Source organism: Canis lupus, chromosome 4 (assembly GCF_003254725.2).
Source record: "Canis lupus dingo isolate Sandy chromosome 4, ASM325472v2, whole genome shotgun sequence".
Taxonomy (NCBI): Eukaryota; Metazoa; Chordata; class Mammalia; order Carnivora; family Canidae; genus Canis; species Canis lupus.
In genome coordinates, this window is record NC_064246.1 from 72,760,104 (window position 1) to 72,778,974 (window position 18,871).

At 33.9% G+C, this 18,871-nt stretch overlaps 1 protein-coding gene and 1 long non-coding RNA gene across 5 annotated transcripts in view; one reads left to right on the forward strand and one right to left on the reverse strand.

Moving 5' to 3' along the window:
* NADK2 (NAD kinase 2, mitochondrial) overlaps positions 1-18,560 on the forward strand; it is a 43,744-nt gene extending 25,184 nt beyond the window's left edge. For 3 of the 4 annotated variants that reach the window (XM_049109350.1, XM_049109348.1, XM_049109351.1), the window contains 7 exons: positions 2,362-2,440; positions 5,406-5,471; positions 6,805-6,900; positions 13,074-13,129; positions 13,261-13,314; positions 14,217-14,340; positions 16,451-18,560. In XM_049109350.1, coding sequence (XP_048965307.1) covers positions 2,362-2,440; positions 5,406-5,471; positions 6,805-6,900; positions 13,074-13,129; positions 13,261-13,314; positions 14,217-14,340; positions 16,451-16,589 — 614 coding nt within the window. In that variant the 3' untranslated portion in view covers positions 16,590-18,560. The remainder of the gene's footprint in view (positions 1-2,361; positions 2,441-5,405; positions 5,472-6,804; positions 6,901-13,073; positions 13,130-13,260; positions 13,315-14,216; positions 14,341-16,450) is intronic. The other variant, XM_049109349.1, reaches the window with a different exon arrangement.
* LOC118354654 (uncharacterized) lies at positions 747-9,662 on the reverse strand. The gene is made up of 3 exons (XR_004815532.2): positions 9,553-9,662; positions 1,831-1,935; positions 747-818 (listed from the first exon to the last, which is right to left on the reverse strand). It is a non-coding gene; the product is annotated as an uncharacterized LOC118354654 (long non-coding RNA).
* Positions 18,561-18,871: the final 311 nt, after the last annotated feature.

The window sequence follows — 18,871 nt, forward strand, 5'->3', positions numbered from 1 at the left end:
CATCATATAAACTAGCAACTTTCTTATTTGAAAAGTTGATTGTATTAATTTGGATAAGTGAATTGATTTGATAAACAATCCCAGAATCTCAATGGCTTAACAGAATGGTTTGTTTCTAGCTTCTTTCACTGCCTGAGGGCTGTTGAAAAACTTCCAAACCGTGCCCGCCACCATCTTCTAAGGCCTCTGAGTAATGTTTTGGATCCTCTGTAGAGAAAACAGCATGGAGGATCTTAAGGGAGGTTTTAGGAACCATGTTTGAAGCATTAATTTTCCTCATATTCCATTGGCCATTACTAGTCTCATAGGGTGTACCCAATGCAAGTAGACCTAGAAACATAGTCTAGCAGTATTGCTGTGTAAGAGATGTGTAATCTCTTATACAGCAATGGTCCCTGTCCTTAGTATAACAATTCTGTATTTAAAAGTACAAATTATAATTAATTTTGTAATCCATTCTTTTGGAGAGAAAATTGTTAATTGTCCTTTTCATGTCCAATTGAAGTAGTTGCAAATGAACAATTTCATTAGTTAGATCATGTTTGGTAGTCAATTAGCATGAAAGTAAATATAAGCAGAATTAAGATGATTGTTGAGATTTGAAGCAGTCTTTATTCTCTTGTTTGACAAAGAGTTTCAGGTGAAATTCAATAAGCACACATTTAAAAGTGCAGTATGGAGAGGAAAATTAGGATAGAGAGATTTGGAAATAGAGGCAAAAAGTCAAGACCTTATAAAAGATATGGTACAGTTTGGTGAGAAATCAGATTTATTAGTAATATTTAGCGAGTACCTACTGTTTGGCATTTGCAGGAAATCTGTGGGGAGATATAAAACAAATTCCATTAGGAATTACCTTATGTAAAGAAAAATAATTTAAACAAAAATTTTTGACATGTATGAGAATGATATACCTAGTACCAAATTAAGATAGTTTCAAAAGTTAGCTGTTGTGGTCTTTAGTGCAAATTTAATTAATACATCAAATTTTTTAATATGCCCTTTTGTATCAAGTTTTTACAGCTATGAGATTGAGCTGATAATGCTAGTCCATTATACAATTTAGTCAACAAGCTTTCATATGGTCTTTGGCATTATAATGACAACTTGTTATGTTTGAAAGAATAGTTGGGTCTCCTGTAGATGGTTAAATCCAAAAGAAATTAGATATATGTAATTAGTGTCCAATAAACATATAAACAGGAATGTTAACAATCATGCTAACAAGTCAAGAGAATGTTAGATCAGTGGCCATGTTGGTAACAGTGATGGAAAGTTTCATTAGTGTAGTAAGTGTCTAATGTGTATTAGATATCTATTGCTAAATAACAAATTACCCTCAAATTTAGTATCTTAAAACACAAATATTTAGATTTCACAGAGATTGTGAAGATCAAGGATCCAGGAACAGCTCAGCTTGATAGTTCTGTTTTAGGGTCTCTCAAGCAGATTGTCAAGCTGTCAGCCAGGACAGCAGTATCTGAAGACCCGACTGAGACTGGAAGGTTACTTCCCAGTTCATCACATGGCCATTAATGGGAGGCTTCAGTTCCTCACTATGTTGGCCTCTTCGTTGGACTGCTCATGAAATCCACCCCCTCCCTGCCCCTGAGCACATGATCTGCAATGAATCTGCTATTGGTGACATTGAGAAGATGGGCTTGGCCTTTCCAGTTGGAGACAGATAAAAGATAAAAGTAAAAGAAACAATTTGAAGGTGACAATTGCAGATTTGATCCCAAAAGCAGTGGGAATCCTTTGGAGGGTTTTGTGTGATGGAATTAGGTTTAAATATCATCAAGGAAGATTACCTTAACTGTGCATACTTACTTATGGAGTAAAAAAGACAAGGTGGATGTGTTTTTAGGAGTCATGAAAGGTGATGTGGCAGTGTCCTTCCAGAGCTACTATTGCTAGAAACACTTTTGAGGTTTTCTATTTGGAAAAAAAAAAAAATCAATTTGGCTTCCAACATGAACCATGCATGTAATTGTTGCTTAAATCCAAAGTGGCTCTCCTCTGGAAGTACTTGACTATTTCTTCCTCTGAAGCTTTCAGAGAAAAATTAAGCATGACAATAAGATTCTTATAAGATGGATAAAAATACGTCATCATTCTTGAAAAATTGTTTCAAGAATAATTGAGGTTTATTTTGGAGAGAGAAATGCTTCATTACAGATATGTTAGGTGATTTTGAGGTTCATTATGAATGCTTTATGAGATTTAACTTATGTTAATATTATGGATTCTATTGAAACAGAAGTATGAATATTTTAATATTTTATAAAATTTAAATCCTAACATTTCTAAAATTTAAACATTTTGTCTTGAACATTTATTTATTCTTTTTATTACGTATAGGGCCAGAGGCTTCAGGACCCCAGCTTTTGCCAGTGAGGGCACTAAATGAAGTCTTCATTGGGGAGAGTCTATCATCCAGGTACTTTTAAACTGTTATCTTCAGTTTGGAATTTAATGTTTTAGTATTTTTTTAAATATTTATTTGATTTCTACAACCTAAGAATTGGGAATAATTAATACACTATAAGTGATAGAAATGAATTATTTAATGAAATATTCCAAAACCTTCTCATGGATTTATAATACATGTTAAGAGGAAAGAAGGGTCTATGAGCAAAAGTTTGTGAAACTAGTTTAAACCAAGTTACCCAGGTTCCATTACTACAGAGCCTTTAATCTATCATAAAGGTGCTTCATAAACATTTAAGAGAATGATATACTAGGCATACATTTGCAGTTGTTATAAAAATTTTATAGATAGTTCATATTAAAACTTCCTAATTATCTTAATAGTTTCCCTTAAGGCTGATTTGTTTGCTTATTTTTATCCAGCATCCAGTTAAGGGATTATGCATTGCATTTGGCCGTTTTGGCCCTTTAGAATTAAGAATAGTTCCTTAGTTCCACTGTTGTTTCATCATTCCTGATATTAATATTTTTGAATAGTCTAAACCAGTTGGTTTGCACAATATCCCTTGTTTTAGATTTGTATGATTTTTTTCTCTGCATGATAAGATTCAGACTAAACACGTTTGGCAGGAATACTATTTGGTGGTAATTGTATCCCTAATGCAACATTATAAGCCAAGTGTATTGACAGTTTAAGATTTGTAATCATTATTAGAAAAAATTAAGGTTAATAAAGCTATTCATTAGGAGTATAAAAGTATACTATTGTTTTATTACTGATGAAATCTGTTTTGGGGTGTTGAATAGAACTTAGGCTCAAATTGTCAGCAGAATGTTTTTTCAGAACTTTGTGTGATATTAGTTACCTCTAATAAAATGACTGCCATAATGTGAAGTTAATTTAACTCTTGGCTGTCATTTAGAACTTGCCTTCTCATTTTTGTAGATGTAAGTAATTTAGGGGTGGAAAATTACAGATGAGTCTCTGTCTCACTTTGCTGCTACCAGAACTGTGTGACACTCTGAAGGTCATGTGGTTGACTTCTCTAGTTTACTGAGAGTTCCACATATTCTGAAATTCTGTCTGTTGACCTGTCTTTTCATAAGTCTATGATGAGAAATACTTGTCTTAATTAAAGAAGATATCCATGTTTTAGCCAATGACTAACTCAGGTAGTACTGAAAAGAACAAAGCCTGATTCAGTAGAATGCTTTGAACAGTGTTTTTCAGCTGTAATAATTTTGATTAATGTAATTTAAATTTATTCAGTAAAACATATTGTGTACCTGTACATGTAATACATAAGTCACTAGGGATGTAAAGATAAATCAGATAAAGGTAGTAAGTAGCATCCTATTTTTTTAGAAGATGGTAAAATATATAATTTAAAAGTATTTAAAAGTAAAATTCTTTGAATCAAATAAAAATATACTCTTTAAAGAACGTAAAATGTGGGATGCCTGGGAGGTTCAGTGGTTGAATGTCTGCCTTTGCCTCAGGGCGTGATCTGGGGCTTGAGTCCTCCATTGGGCTTCCTGTGAGGAGTCTGCTTCTCTCTCTGTGTCTCTCATGAATAAATAAAAATCTCTTTTAAAAAATGTAAAAAAAATAAATAAATAAAAAAAATAAAGTGTAAATACTTATTTTAACATAGTAATAAGAGCCTTTGTTATACATAAGTTTTTTTATTTTGCTCTATATCAAGTTTGAAGCAATGTGGAAATAAATAATGGATACTTTGTAACAGAAGGCAGGAGATGTAATTCTAATTAGTGATATAATCTAATCATGATTACTAAAAACATAGGCAGAGAGCAACAACTAAATGAAATTGGACAAAGTCTGCTTTAAACAGATGACAAATGCCATTTGCAACAACATGGAGGGACCTAGAAGATACTACACTAAGTGAAAAAAATCAGAGAAAGACAATTACCTTGTGATTTCACTCAAATGTGGATTTTAAGAAACCAGTAGAAAAAAGAAACAAAAAAACAGACTTGAATGTAAAGAACAAACTGGGGGTTGGTGGGGGGAATGGATGAAATAGGGGATTAAGAGTATATCTTGATAAGCGATGAGAAATATATACAATTATTGAGTCACTGTATTGTATGCCTGAAATTAATATAACATTGTATGTTAATTATACTTGAATAAAAAAATAATAGATGACAAAGGTAAAAATGTTTGAATTTATGCTTATTCTAGAGTAGCCATTTAATGGTTTATGTTATGGTTCGTGTATTTTAAAGGTTGTAACTTTCAAGAGCTTCCTACTAGTGTTGTTTTATAATTTGTACTTACTAAAAATCAGGTAACTTATAAAATGAAAGGATAACTGGGATTGATTGACAGACTTTTGGGAATTCGGTAAAATCCACTAGATTTTTAGCTTGAATATTTTTATTGTCTGAGGCAGGAGTGATTTGGTTGGTTTATCTCTTTAATAATGTCTGCTGCTGCTGCTTTTTGTGTTCTTTGAGCCTCACCTTATATCCTTACTAAGATAAGGACAGCAGTTGGTTCGCTTCCGATGCTATTGAAAAAGTTTTCACTATAGGAGGTATTAGAATTTGTTTTAAAAGAATCTATGACATAGACCCTTAAGGCAGAAAGGAAATGAACACTTATTGGATCCCTGCTATGTGCCAGGCTTTGTGTATATTGTGTATATTACCACATCAGACACTCATTGCAACCCTGTGAGAAAGGTAGTTGTGTTTATCAGTGAAAAAGTTGAGATTTGGAGAGTTCACTTAACTTGCCCATGGTCCTATCATTAGTTAGCATCGGAACTGTCATGTATACCCAGTATTTCTATATTGAGGCTTCACTATGCCCTGAAAAACTTAAGTGCTTTGCTTGGAAAATATGAAGTGCAGCAATATTATTCCTGCCTCATTTATAATGTTCTTAGATTTAAGAACATTTTAAAAGCCCAATTTTTTTTTTCTTTTCTATTCTAACCTAGAATGTCTTATTCTTGGGCTGTAGCAGTGGACAATTTAAGAAGAAGTATACCCACTCTAAAGGGACTGTGAGTTTTATTGCTGCCTTAAAAAAATAATTTCCCTGAAAACAAAAATTCTGAGTTGACTAATCTTGATAAACCTGCATGTGAGAATGACACTAAATTTGCTCATCATTTTGGGCTCAACACCTCTCACCTGCCTATACTTTTCTTCCTCTCCACCTGTTTCTCTTCTATCCCCACTTACCTCTAATCTCTTGTTTCCATGTGATTCTAGCATAATAGCAGCCATTCCTATAGAGTTGACTGGATTGTCTGAATGCAATAGGCTCCTAATATGCCTAAAATTCCTAATTTTCTAGGAAGACATAACAAAACTATGAAATAGGTTAAATGTGAATACAAGGCCTGCTATCTTTTATGAAGAATGGTAACTTCAAAGAAAACATGTAAAGGAATGTTATGCCATGTAGAACCTTTATAGATTGAATTTGGCAGGATAAACTGAAAGGGCTAAAATAAGAGATAAATTATCCATTGAGTGTTACAGTGTTTGTAAACATGTCTAATAAATTGTTACTACTGCAAAAGCTATATTAAGAGTTTAACTTTTTTTATTTGCTGGACAAAAACAACCTAGTGTTGATCAATGACACCATTATTTTAAGCTACAGTTTTACAAAACAGGCTTTTACATGTTTCAAAAGTTTTTTGAATAATTGCAAATTTATATGTTCACAGAAAGAATAGTGACATTTTTGCTGGTGTCAGAAAACCCATTTGATTTCATTTTTATGAACTACTCTAAGAAGTAGAAATCTTTAAAGAAATTATAATTCTAGTTTTATTCCTAGTTTTGCCCACTGATGCAGTACTGGTTGAGAATTTTCTTTAGAACTTTTTCTCTCAGCTAACCATCAATTCAAAAGGCACATTAGGATGTAACTTAAAAAACACAAATTGAGCAGAAACTGTTGGCAACTTGAAGGGTTAGATGCAGACTGGATCTATCAAGGACTAGCTACCAAGAATGAAACTCACCTCAGAATAGTATTTTCTTTTTGAATTCTGAAATAAGGCTCTGTATATGTTAGATTCCATAAAAACAGTAATAGCTATGGTAGGTAAAAATTTACAAGCAGCCCCTGTTTGAAATGTTAAAATACTGATAGAAAGGAGCATATATGATCAGAGAGGGATGGAGATACGCAGATTTTTTTTTAACTTTTTCATTTAATCAGTATTGGTATTAGCATCATGGTGTACACACCTACTAAGTCAGGTATGTCTAAGTCAAGCTGGCCCACTTAGATTTCATTAGTTCTGAAGAAATGATGTTTGTCTTATTTACTGTGAGCCATAAATTTGGCAAATCCAGTTTTATATTTTCAATTCATAGGGCTTCGTACTATGAGATTTCAGTTGATGATGGTCCATGGGAAAAACAGAAGAGTTCAGGGCTCAATTTGTGTACTGGAACAGGATCAAAGGCCTGGTGAGTAACTTGGGATGTTGCTTATTGACTTTTGTGAAATATTTTAAGTAACGTAATTTACCCGAGGCTGCCCATCGGTGTATCTAAAGCCTCTGGTACATGAGAGGTAGCCTGGTTGTTACGTTTGTTGGTTCACTTTCTGCTCTACTCCTCAGTTGGGTCCAGAAGTCCTGCCTTGACTTCACAGATTAGAGCTGTAGATTTGGTCATTATTTAACCTATTGCAGTAGGTTTGTAGGAAAAAAAGAAAATAAATGTTTTGGGGGACTATGTTTTTTTTTAATGAAAAATATTTTAATAGTAAAAAAATGAAAACAGTACAACAACAGCAGCAGATGACCCGGAGGTTTGTGCAGCAAAGGGCTAACTGGAGAGAACTGGGCTCCCATAGCTTACTCTCTAACCTCTCTCTCTCTGGGTGATCACTGCTGCTGCTGCTTAGTTATACACATGCAGACGCCCCCCTTTGATCCACAGCTCTCTTGTTTCCTGAGCACAAACTCCTATTCTAAACTACCTACTAGAGAGAGTGGTAATAGACCTTCAGATTCAACATATTCAAAACTAAATTTATTATCTTCAATTTTTGTTCCTGTGATCTCTGCAGTGCTTAATAGGATCACTGTTACCCGGAGTTCATGCTCTAGAGAAAAACTTTGCTCCCAAAACCTTGCTCTTATTTTGAGTCTCCCTGTTCTTCACATACCAGTGTCTGAATCCTGCCAGTCCCACCTCTCAAGTCCTTGCCCCTCCTTTTCAGTTTCTCCTGCTATTTCTTTGGTCCAGCTCCATCTTCTTAGTGAGTATTCTTTGTGCCTCGCCCTTTAGTTTTCAGGCTGTCACCCATACTGCCAACAGAGTGATATTTCCAAAATGTAGATAAATTTGGCTAGATCCTTTCTGTGGTGTAAAACTTTCATTTATGTCTATGTTCAGTTTACTTAAGTCTGTGTTTAAGACCCTGTAAATAAGTCCTGAGGAATCTGCCCAGCCTGTTGCTGCCCTACCCTAACCCCCAGCCCACTGGAGGAACTGCAGGCTACTTGCAATTCTCGGCACAAGCCACGTTCTCTCTGGGCTTTTTGTTTTTGTTCAATGCAACTTCTTCCTGCATTGAATGCCTAAATGTTCTCCACTTTCCATCCCCTGGCTTGAAAAATCCAGTCTTCAAATGTCATGCTGTGTAGGAAATCTTTACTAGAATCTAGTTTTTTTTCATTAGCATAATGAACCTTCTTTTGGTGCACACCTCACACTTTTTCCTCGTAGCACTATTTTTTTTTCGTAGCACTATTATAGATAGCATTTACCATGTTATTAGTTCTCTAATGAGCTGATACCTGGCTGGTTCAAGCAACTTGAAGCATTTGGGGTGGTGACTCATGGGTTTGTGTGTGTGTATAGCACAGTACCTAACACATATTCATTCAATTTTTTTTTTTAAATAAATGACTACATGCTCACTAATACAGTGGAAAACTGTACTTATTAAATTGTAATTTTAAGTTTGGATAGTTTAATAGTAATACTTTTGCAGTATTCTTTAAACAATTGTGAAAAAGATTTTAAATATATGTAGGCAAAATAGCATAATCAGTATCTATGTACCTATTAGCCAGTTTCAGTAATTCTCAACATACGCAATCTTTTTCTCTGTTCCTGTACTGTCTCCTTTTATCGCCTATTATTTTGAATTAACATTCAGACATTACATTCAGTAATGAATGAATGTGACTTTAGTAACTTCACATGTTTTTTAAAAACAATCATCATTTTTGTCAAATAAATGAACCTTTGGAGAAAATGAAAAGTATCATTTAAAGATTGGATAACATCTCATTTTCCTGAGGGCCAGTGAGAACTACATTTCTAAAATGATTTTTAACAATAATTGTTTGAAAAATAAACTTAATTATCTAATATGTTATAAAATTATTTTGTAACCCTCCCATAAAGTGAAAACATTATAGTTAACTGCTTTATCATAACATCTTTTCTGCTCATCGTGATGTTGTTGAAAACTAGATTGAGAATCAAAAATGGTTTCCTTTATCCTCCTTTTCCTCTCCCAGTATTCTGTTCCCCCCAAACAACTGAATAGAGTACTAGCACGGAAGTTAAAGAGACCTGGCTAAATGACCAGCCTTTTAGCTCTGTGATCTTGTACAAGTTTCCTTTTCTGCAAAGTGAGGGGAAATGGAACAGATAAAATAAGATTACTTTATCTTCTGAACTGTGATTCTGTAGTTCTGTATAATGCATTATAATATAAGCTATCAGTGATTTAGCCCCTGCTACTTTGATATAATATGCTAGGTGCTATTTAATACCTTGACAATATTCTTACAGAAATCATGCAAGAAAGTAGTAGTATTTCTGTTTTATAAAATAGAAATTGAGGCTTCACAAGGATAAATAATTAGGGTGAAGTCACAACTAGTGTCAGAAATTGGATTCAACCACAGGTGAGCTTGACTACAAAACCAATGCCTTTTTGACTACCCGCTTTTAAATGCAGAGGGGGAGCTGTCTATAGAATCCATACAGTCCAAAGATGTGTTACTAGCTTATATTGAAGAATTAAGTAGTAAGAGCATAAAGAATAAGAGCCATTAGACTTGTAAAGTAGTCCTGCCATCTGCTGCCACACACCTTATAGCTGAGTCCTGTGATGATGGTGGACAGAAGTATGGCTTTGATTAGAATTTCAGTCTTCTCTATATTGCTTATTAAAGTCTCCTGTCCTCTCCAATGTTGTAGTCTAGAACTCTGTCACTAACTATATTCTGTCCTTGTTACCTTGGTCACTGAGTGGCCTCTGTCTTCAGCCCTATGTAGCTTGCTTGCTTCTAACATCTTCTACCTTACTCTGTACCATTACTGATCCTTCTTTTGCTGTGACTGCATTTCCCATTCATCTTTTGTTCTTTTTCTCTTCAGAATATGGGAGGAGAGAAGTCTGGGGGCCAGAAGGGCTGAGGGAAAGCAATACATTTCTATGTTTGATCAAACTACCATTTCTAAGCATTTTGTATTGAGCTACATATATTATTTAAATTTTCAAAAATACTCGAAGTAGGTGATTTTATTTTCATTAATAGAGTATTAAAAGTCTCTCAAAGCCATGTGACTAATAAATGGTGAAGACAGGATTTAAGTTCTGCACTTAACTCTGAAATGTAGATCTCAGGAATCACTAGAAAGAAAGGAGTAGAATAGCCTATTTATTTCTTTTAATCTTCTTTTAATTCTGGATACATAGATAAAAGTTTTCCTATGTGACCTCTCAGTCCTTGCTTTGAATATGAAATGTGGAAATGTATAACTTTGAATAAGAAAGTTACTGTAACTAATAAACCCCCAACCTTAATACAGTAGAAGTTTATTTTTTGTTCTTATAAAGTCCAAGTGGGTCCTCACTGGGAGGTGGGTCTCCAAGTGGTGGCTCAGGGATCCTGGCTCCTTCTATCATGTGGCTCAGCCATCTTTTAAACATAGCTCCTAGTTACTCTACTTATTTACATTAAGCCACAGAAGGAGGAAAAGCATGGAGGATCACCTGTGGGAGGCTTAATATGGGACACAGGCTTAGATGTGTTGTGCATGACATCCACTTTCATTCCTGTAGCTAGAACTCAGTCACATGACTTTATGGCAAGAAGGATGGAAAAGATAGCCTGATTATGCACCACATTCAAAGAGTCTGGGGATTAGCTATCCCATTTTGCATTTCTAAAAATTCCTCTACAGGACAGAGGATGTAGGTGTTATGTTGGATAGCAAATTGTCTCTGAATTGTCTCATTGTCATCTCTGTCCTCTTCCCAGTGTGGAACACGATTTGCTACATTCACTGAGAGAAGTACTACAGAGTCTAATCACATATATTTCTGTTGGTTTTTAAGACTGTTGCCAGTTCCCCTCCATACGTTCTGTCTTAGCCAGCTTAATTAAGGGTAAGTGTTAAGTGAGGAGAGAAAGCTTCACTAACTAAAAAAGATACGAGATTCAATTTGTCTTTCAATTGGATTGTCTTTAGTGGAGGTTATGTTTGATTTTAAGTGGGAACTCTTAGAATGGTGAAGGTGATAGACCTAGGAAAAGTCATCATGTGCTAGTTAATACCTTCTTAGGCATATAGTTTGTCTTTGATGTAGAATATAATCCACTCCTAAAGGGAGAGTGAACTAGCTGAGATCCAGATTATAACCATAGGAAATTCATCTTAATTTAACTCCAATTCTGAGGACTTAGTTGGGTTATCTTGTGGTATCCTGAATAAGTCCTAGTTCTTGGACTATTAGATCAAGTTGTGATCGTATGAGACTTTTGTCCTCTTAAATTAAGTCTTAATTTCAATATTTTAATTCAGTGGAACCTAATAAACATAGCTTATTTTATGACTTTTAATTTAAAATAAAACAGTATCTTCCAATAATGTGAATATTCAAAAGAATTAGAATGTAACTCATGCACATCTCTTTCATCTGATATTTTCATTCAGTATCAAGTTCTTGCCATGAGCCAGGTGGTGCTGCAGATGCCTTGCCTTGTAGTGTGACAGTCATTCTAAGGAGAATAGGTACCTCGAACCTCATACTAAACAATGGGTCAGGACATTTAAAGTATTTTGCTTCATTTCATGCCACTTAGTAAGTATGAGCAAAGGTACAGAGGCAAGAATGGGCTTGGTGTGGTTGCAATATGAAATTGGAGAGTAGATAATCCTGAAAAGTAGAATAGGCAGCGGCAAATTTCGAGTTTGTTTGTTTGTTTGTTTGTTTGTTTTTAGCATAGTAATGTGATCTGTGAATGGCCCCATAGTTTTATTTTTCATATAAAAATTTGTGTATCTGCACTAAGAGAATGCCTAAAATATCACATTTCTTAAAATGTGAAAGGCATAGGGCTAGAAGGGTATGCAAAGGTATCTATTGCTCCTCCTCCTCAAAAAGGTTGAGAGTCACTGAATTACATTGAGAGTGTGTGGGTTGTTATGCTATACCTACCTGTTCACTGAGTTATATGATGAGGCCATGTGAGAAGAGTTATGAAGCAGCAGAATTCTCAATTACTGGAAAGAATTAAAAAACAAACACACACTTCCTTAACCAACTTTGTAGACCCAAGGACAGAGCTACTTTTAAAAGTGATTCACATTTGTGTTAACATTTGTTCTTAAGTGGGTTAAGCGAGGCATCACAGCGGTAAAGTTTTCTAATCTTTTCTATTTTATAATTTAAAGAAATATTTACATATTAAAAATATGTTAAATAGTTTAAAAGGCTATCAAATGAAAGGCTAGTCTTTTATTTCATATCTCTAGTATTAATCTCCAGACACAACCACCCCATATATATATATATGTTATATATAAATAGGAATGTAATATATACACTACATAATTCCTTTGGTTTTTTTAACTTATCAGTTATCTATTAGCACATATTGTTCTGTTTGATTGTTTTTAATATCTACGTAGTAACATATTTAACCTGCTTCCTATGGATGAGTTATTTTGCTGTTATAAACAATGCTTCAGGAAATATCCTTGTACATGTCTTTGTATATTATAGATGCAAGTATACCTTAGGATAAAGTAGTAGATTAAAGAATCTGTTCCTTTTAAATTTTAATAGCACAGAATTGCCCTCCAATGGCAACTTCCATAATCCCATCAGTGTATGAGAATGTTTTTCTGATGCCCATTCCAATATATTATCAGTCTTTAATTTGTATTTCCTTAAGTAGTAGTAAAATTGAATACTTTTTCATATAGGCCTGTAAACTGTGTACTTTGCCCACTTTTTAAAACTGAGTAAAGTGGGGGATCCCTGGGTGGCGCAGCGGTTTGGCGCCTGCCTTTGGCCCAGGGCGTGATCCTGGAGACCTGGGATCGAATCCCACGTCGGGCTCCCGGTGCATGGAGCCTGCTTCTCCCTCTGCCTGTGTCTCTGCTCTCTCTCTCTCTCTCTCTCTCTCTCTGTGATGACTATCATAAATAAATAAAAATTTATTAAAAAAAAAAAACAACTGAGTGAAGTGGCTATTGTCTTTTGGTGTTTTTTTTTTCTTGATAATTCTGAGAGGTTTTTGTATATCAAATAGATAATTTCTTTTTCACTTTTAGTATGTTTTTTAGAATGAAAGAACTTATGTGATGTTTGTTTTTAGGTCATTCAATATTAACAGGGTTGCAACTCAGGCCGTGGAAGATGTTTTAAATATTGGTGAGTACCAAAATAGCTATTATATGTTATAATTATAATATGCTATGTAATGTATATATTTTATTATATATTAGCTATTATAGGAGACAAAATATTTAATCAAGATATTTCCCCCTTTCCTTTTTCAAAAGCAAAACGACAAGGAAATTTAAGTCTTCCATTGAACAGAGAATTGGTGGAGAAAGGTCAGTGACTAATCATAATTATAATTACTGAGTCTCATTTATGTTCTACATCAATCTTGAGGACATTATTGTGAAGTTTACTTGTCTAATTAGTAAAGCACAGTACTTTTTTGACTCAGGCTCTTGATATACCTTTACATATATTTAAGCAAATCTTCTCTTTAACTTTCTCCTCCCTACTTCTGTCCAGTTACTTCAGGGTTCTCTTGAGAGAACTAGTCCTATTGGGAAAGAATACTGATCTGGGATTTTGAAGATTATCTCAGTTTTATGACTTGTTTTAATGTGGTATTCAACTAAATGTTCTTTCAAACCTGATTTCTTTGTACAGTTGTTTTTAACCAGTTTTTGCTTTGTCTACCAACTCTCATATGGCTTTTCATTATTCGAAGCAGGTCCCAAAGATTTCTAAAAATATCTTGAATAATGGCAGTTTCATTAGAGAAAGCATCTTGCCTATCATTTTTTAAGACTGGACTGTACATTAAGACAATTAACTTATGAATACTTTGACATGGTATTTTGGAAGGGAATTTAGCAAGGGACTTGTGCATCCCAAGTTGTATTTTTGAGTGCCTCAAGCTCTATCTAGTTCCTTACTTCTATTTAATTACTAGTTTTGTAGCCCATCCCCAGAATGTCTATTTCTGCTAGATTGTGGTTGATGTAGGCTCTGGTGGCCTAATCTTGGAACCTAATTCTCATATATAAGGTTTTTGTTTGTTTGTTTTTTGTTTTTAATGGAATGTGTTGTGCGTGCCAAGAAACTTGCTGCCAAACAGACCTTTGGAACAGAGTTGCTTTTAGGTTGGGGATAGGATAGCATACATTTTTCATTTTGTACCTCTCAGAAGCAACCATCTTTCATTGAATATGCTTATACTTTTTTTTCCCCTTTATAGTAACAAATGAATATAATGAATCGCTGCTCTATAGTCCAGAAGAACCAAAAATACTTTTCAGTATTCGAGAACCAATAGCAAACAGAGTTTTCTCCAGCAGTCGTCAGCGTTGCTTCACCTCAAAGTAAGCTTCCAAAGGCTGACTGTACTTTCATCTCTCGTAATTAAAAGGAGTCTTGGTTTTAAAGTATTCAGTTTGATGAAATTCACTCATTCAAATTTAATCTGGTAGCTAAAGTATAGAACTCGTGGAACTAATGTATCATTCTGTACCCTAGTGAGAATGGTATTTCCTTTCTAATATATTGTACTATTTTAGAGAAACTAATTGATTAGAAAGGGCATAATTATTTAATTGGGTGATATGGATCTGTTGTTTTAATCTATTAAATCACAATAAGATCAGATTATCCCTTTAAAAGAAACTGGAAAGCACCTTTTTTTCCCTCATATGCTCTGGGATAAAAGCAGGATAAACATTCATATGAAACCTCAGTTGTATAGCGATAAACTTTTAGAGTAGGACTCATTTCTTTTACCTTTCCCCTATAAGTGGCCCCCCCCCATTCTATCAGATTTGATTTTCTTTTGAAGGGTAGATGTAAGAAAACATACATAATTTATTTTGTAAAGGTTGCCCAATTTTCCAAACAAAAAAAACTTAATGGAAAAATGTCATTGTCTCATGGCAGGTAAAGAACAGTTTAAAATTACTGCTTTACAGTGTACATATTCTCTTTTTTTGAAAATACAGTTGATTTTTTTTTCTAGGAAAAACACTCAAACTCATTTTACTGATCTGAGAGTTAATTTTGATTAATCAACAAATCTACTCAGTTTAGGTGAGACTACAAAGACATTTAAATTTTTGTTCATATAAACAAAATAAGCTTCATGAATTTGGCAGTTGGACAATATTCCTTAAACATGTCATAAAAACACTCATCAACAAAAGATTGACGAATTGAACTATATTAGAATTAAGAATGTCTGTTAATCATGACACCATTAATAAAAAAATAAAGGCAAGCCACAGAGTGAGGTATTTGCAGTACACCTATATCCAACAATGGACTTATGTCCAGAATATTGTAAAAATTCCTACAACTCAGTAAGAAAAGACAACTCAGTAGAAAAATTGCCAAAGTTCTGGACAGACATTTCACAGAAGAGGGTATCCAAATGGCTAACTGTATGGAAAAACATCCTTGACCTTATTATTCACGTGGAAAATGCAAATTAAAACTACATAATCTGATACCACACATACCCACCAGAATAGCTAAGATGCTAGTCTTACATACAGTATTGTTAGGGATAGTTTGGAAAGTTGTTTGGCAGTAACCTACCAAAGCTGAATATAGCACCAGCAGTTCCACTCTTAGGTATCATCCAACAGAATCGTAGAGACACAAATGTCTGCAACAAAAGACATGCTCAAAAATATATGTAACAGCATTACTTCCAGTAGTTAAAAACCCAGATGTTCATGAATAGAAGAGATCCATAAATTTTGGTATTTTCATACAATAGAAGTATATTCATACAGCAATGAAAATGAACACACTACTAACTAATAACCACGGATAATTGGTAGTAACCACGGATAAATTTCACAAGCATACTGTGAAGCAAAAGAAAGCTAGACACAAGCAGACCTCTGGTATTCTTCCATTTATATAAAGTTTAAGAAGACAGAGCTATTACTGCGATAGCTGACTGGCATTAGGATAGCGGCACGTATAGGAAGGAGGGGCCAGGAGCAGTGATTGGGAGAAGGCAGTGATAGAGCCCCTGAGGAGCCGGGCAACATTCGATTATTGATTTGGGTGATGAATACGCAAATGTGTTCAGTGAGCTATACACTACAAATTTGTGCCTCTTTATATTTTGTACTTAAGTAAAAACTATCCATGAAAATAGTTACATTCTTATTCGGTAATAGTACTTGTAATAACTCAACATTTTGTCATGAAAAAAGCCTGTGAGTTCTGTCAAGCCTGAACTTGTTCTCTCATAAATGTTTGAGTGAATGGTGATGAAATACTGGTGAAATATCCTGAATATTAGATTTTGATAATGTACCCAATGTTACTCTCTCAAACCGAAGAACCTGATTTTTAAAATCAAGCCAAATGATCTGCCAGTTTCAGTAAAAATTAAGGTTTTTAAAGAAGCCATAATCTAAGGTTAAGGAAACTTTAATATTTAATGAGATGTTTCTTTCTGCTCAGGGTGTGTGTTCGTTCTCGTTGTTGGGATGCCTGCATGGTTGTGGATGGAGGTACTTCTTTTGAGTTTAATGATGGAGCAATTGCTTCGATGATGATCGATAAAGAAGATGAGCTTCGAACTGTGCTTCTAGAACAATGAAAGATTTCCTCAGATGACAAATAAATTTTGATTACTGGGAAAATACTTTCACTGCAGAAACAGACTACCACTCATGAAACTACATATTTTGGTTATTATTGAGACTGGTTGGCCCTGGGCTTCAAAGGTGACCAAGAAAGTGAGATTTGTATTATTCTTTTGGATTCAGATAGAAAAGATTGCTTGCTATGTTAGAAAATGGATGGACTAAACTGATTTAGAATTGATACCAGTGAAATTTCTATATTGCTTACAGTTGGTATCCAATAGTACTGATATCTTCTTAAATTTAGAGAGGTAGGCTCAAATAAAGGAGTAAATGTTTAGGATTTGAAATTTCACTGTACAAGTTGTTTTTGTTTGTTTTTTTTCCCCTTCCCTTTCCCAACTACAGAATTGGTCAGACCAAACAACTATCATGATTAGTGTATATTTTTTATAGTACCTAAAAATCAAGATTTTTAAAAATTTTGATGGAGAATTTTGATAAATCCTGACATTGACCTAATTGAAGTAGGTAAATGTGCTTTTTATATGTGCTTAGAATTTTCTAATTTCAGAGTACAATACTATTATGGCTCTATTGATTTAAGACGTTCAAACAATCGTTTTTGAAATTATCAATGTTTTCATTGGCTTTCAGGTTAATTTTGACAGTGCTGGAGGTGAAATACGTGTATCTGGACAAAATCATGATACTATTACAAATGGATTATCCCATAGCTATTTTAGGTCATAGACAGGTTTTGTTTTGTTTTGAATGCTTTTGAATCTTAATAGATTTTTTCTATTTAAAACTCTAACATGGAATCAAAGACTAAAAGAATGAACATACTCTTTTAGGAGTTTGATAAAACCTTTAAAAAATATTTTCATCTAGTGTTAGGAGTAGTGTCAGAAAATGGATTCTTTAATAAATATGCAAAACATTAATTTTGGAATTGCCTTATTTTTAATATCATGGTAGTTTTCACCTCACTCATATTCCATGTTTCATACATTAGTTTGGAAGATAAAATGTTATGGCGCCCCCATCACTGTGAGAGTTCTTTTTAGTTTGAGAGGAAATTACCTAATTCTTGATCTACTTATAAGTAATCTTAGAATTTTTACAGAAAGCACCTATTGCTGCATTATGAGACAACTGGTATTCTCATGCCATTTACTCAGAGTTGTATCTTTTTTCACTTGCTGTTAAAAAGTTATTCAACATTGAAATATTTATTGAACACATAGCTTGTGCCATGTACTATGTCAGATGCTGGATATATGTTGATGAAGGAAACAGACTCTATTCTAAGAGAACTTGAGTCTAGTGAGCTCAAATTCTATGAAAACTAGGACGTATAATCAAATCGAGTGCTATTTAGTTTTGCCAACATTTTAACATGTTCTTGTCAAATTTTTAGATAAATGTTACTATACAAAGGTAACCTAGGTTTTGATGTATATCCAGAACAAGAATCTGTTTTTCTTTTTTTCAGAGTATGTGATAGACACTCAGAGCAGTGTTTACATGATGTATAAAAAAAAAAAAAAAATCGTGTTTTCCCAGAGCTGGATCTAGTTTTTGGCTTGATTTAAATTGATATACTGAAGATAACACTATGGTATGGAATTTCAGTTCTTTATAAAAAATTCTCTGAGATTTAAAATACCTTCTTGACAAAAATGCCAATTCCATCTTTATATCAAGCAAATCTGATTGTCCAAAATGGTACCATATATTTGTTAATATGTAATATATTAATAGGCAACCTGCTCTGTAAAATTGTTCATAAGCCATATTTTAAAAGTTTAAAAAATAGTTAATGTTCTCCATTTGCAGTATAACTTCTAACATTTCTGCTATGTGGTGGGGATTTATTTGGAAGAGACAAGAAGCAAAGGATATTACAATAGGAGAAATGTGTTTATGAATGAGTTAACCCTTTAATGGCAACTGTATGTGAATAAACATAATTAAACTAGTGTTATCTTTTTTTTTTAACTACATTTGTTTCCTTAACTGTTAACAGCATCATTATTGGAAAACCAGATTTTCCCGAAATACTATGTTTTAGGTCTTTTCCAATGCTGTGCCCTGTTGACTTCATTTACTGCTTATATTTCACCTAGAACTAGGACTTACTATATAAGCAAAGGGTAAAAGTACTTGTAAGTGCAGACTGCAGATAGGTTTGACCTACTATTTTTGATGCTCCACATGTATTTATATTCATAGCCCCAGTAAGTCAAATCATATTAAATGTTTTACTAGCCTTTAAATATAAAGAATTTCC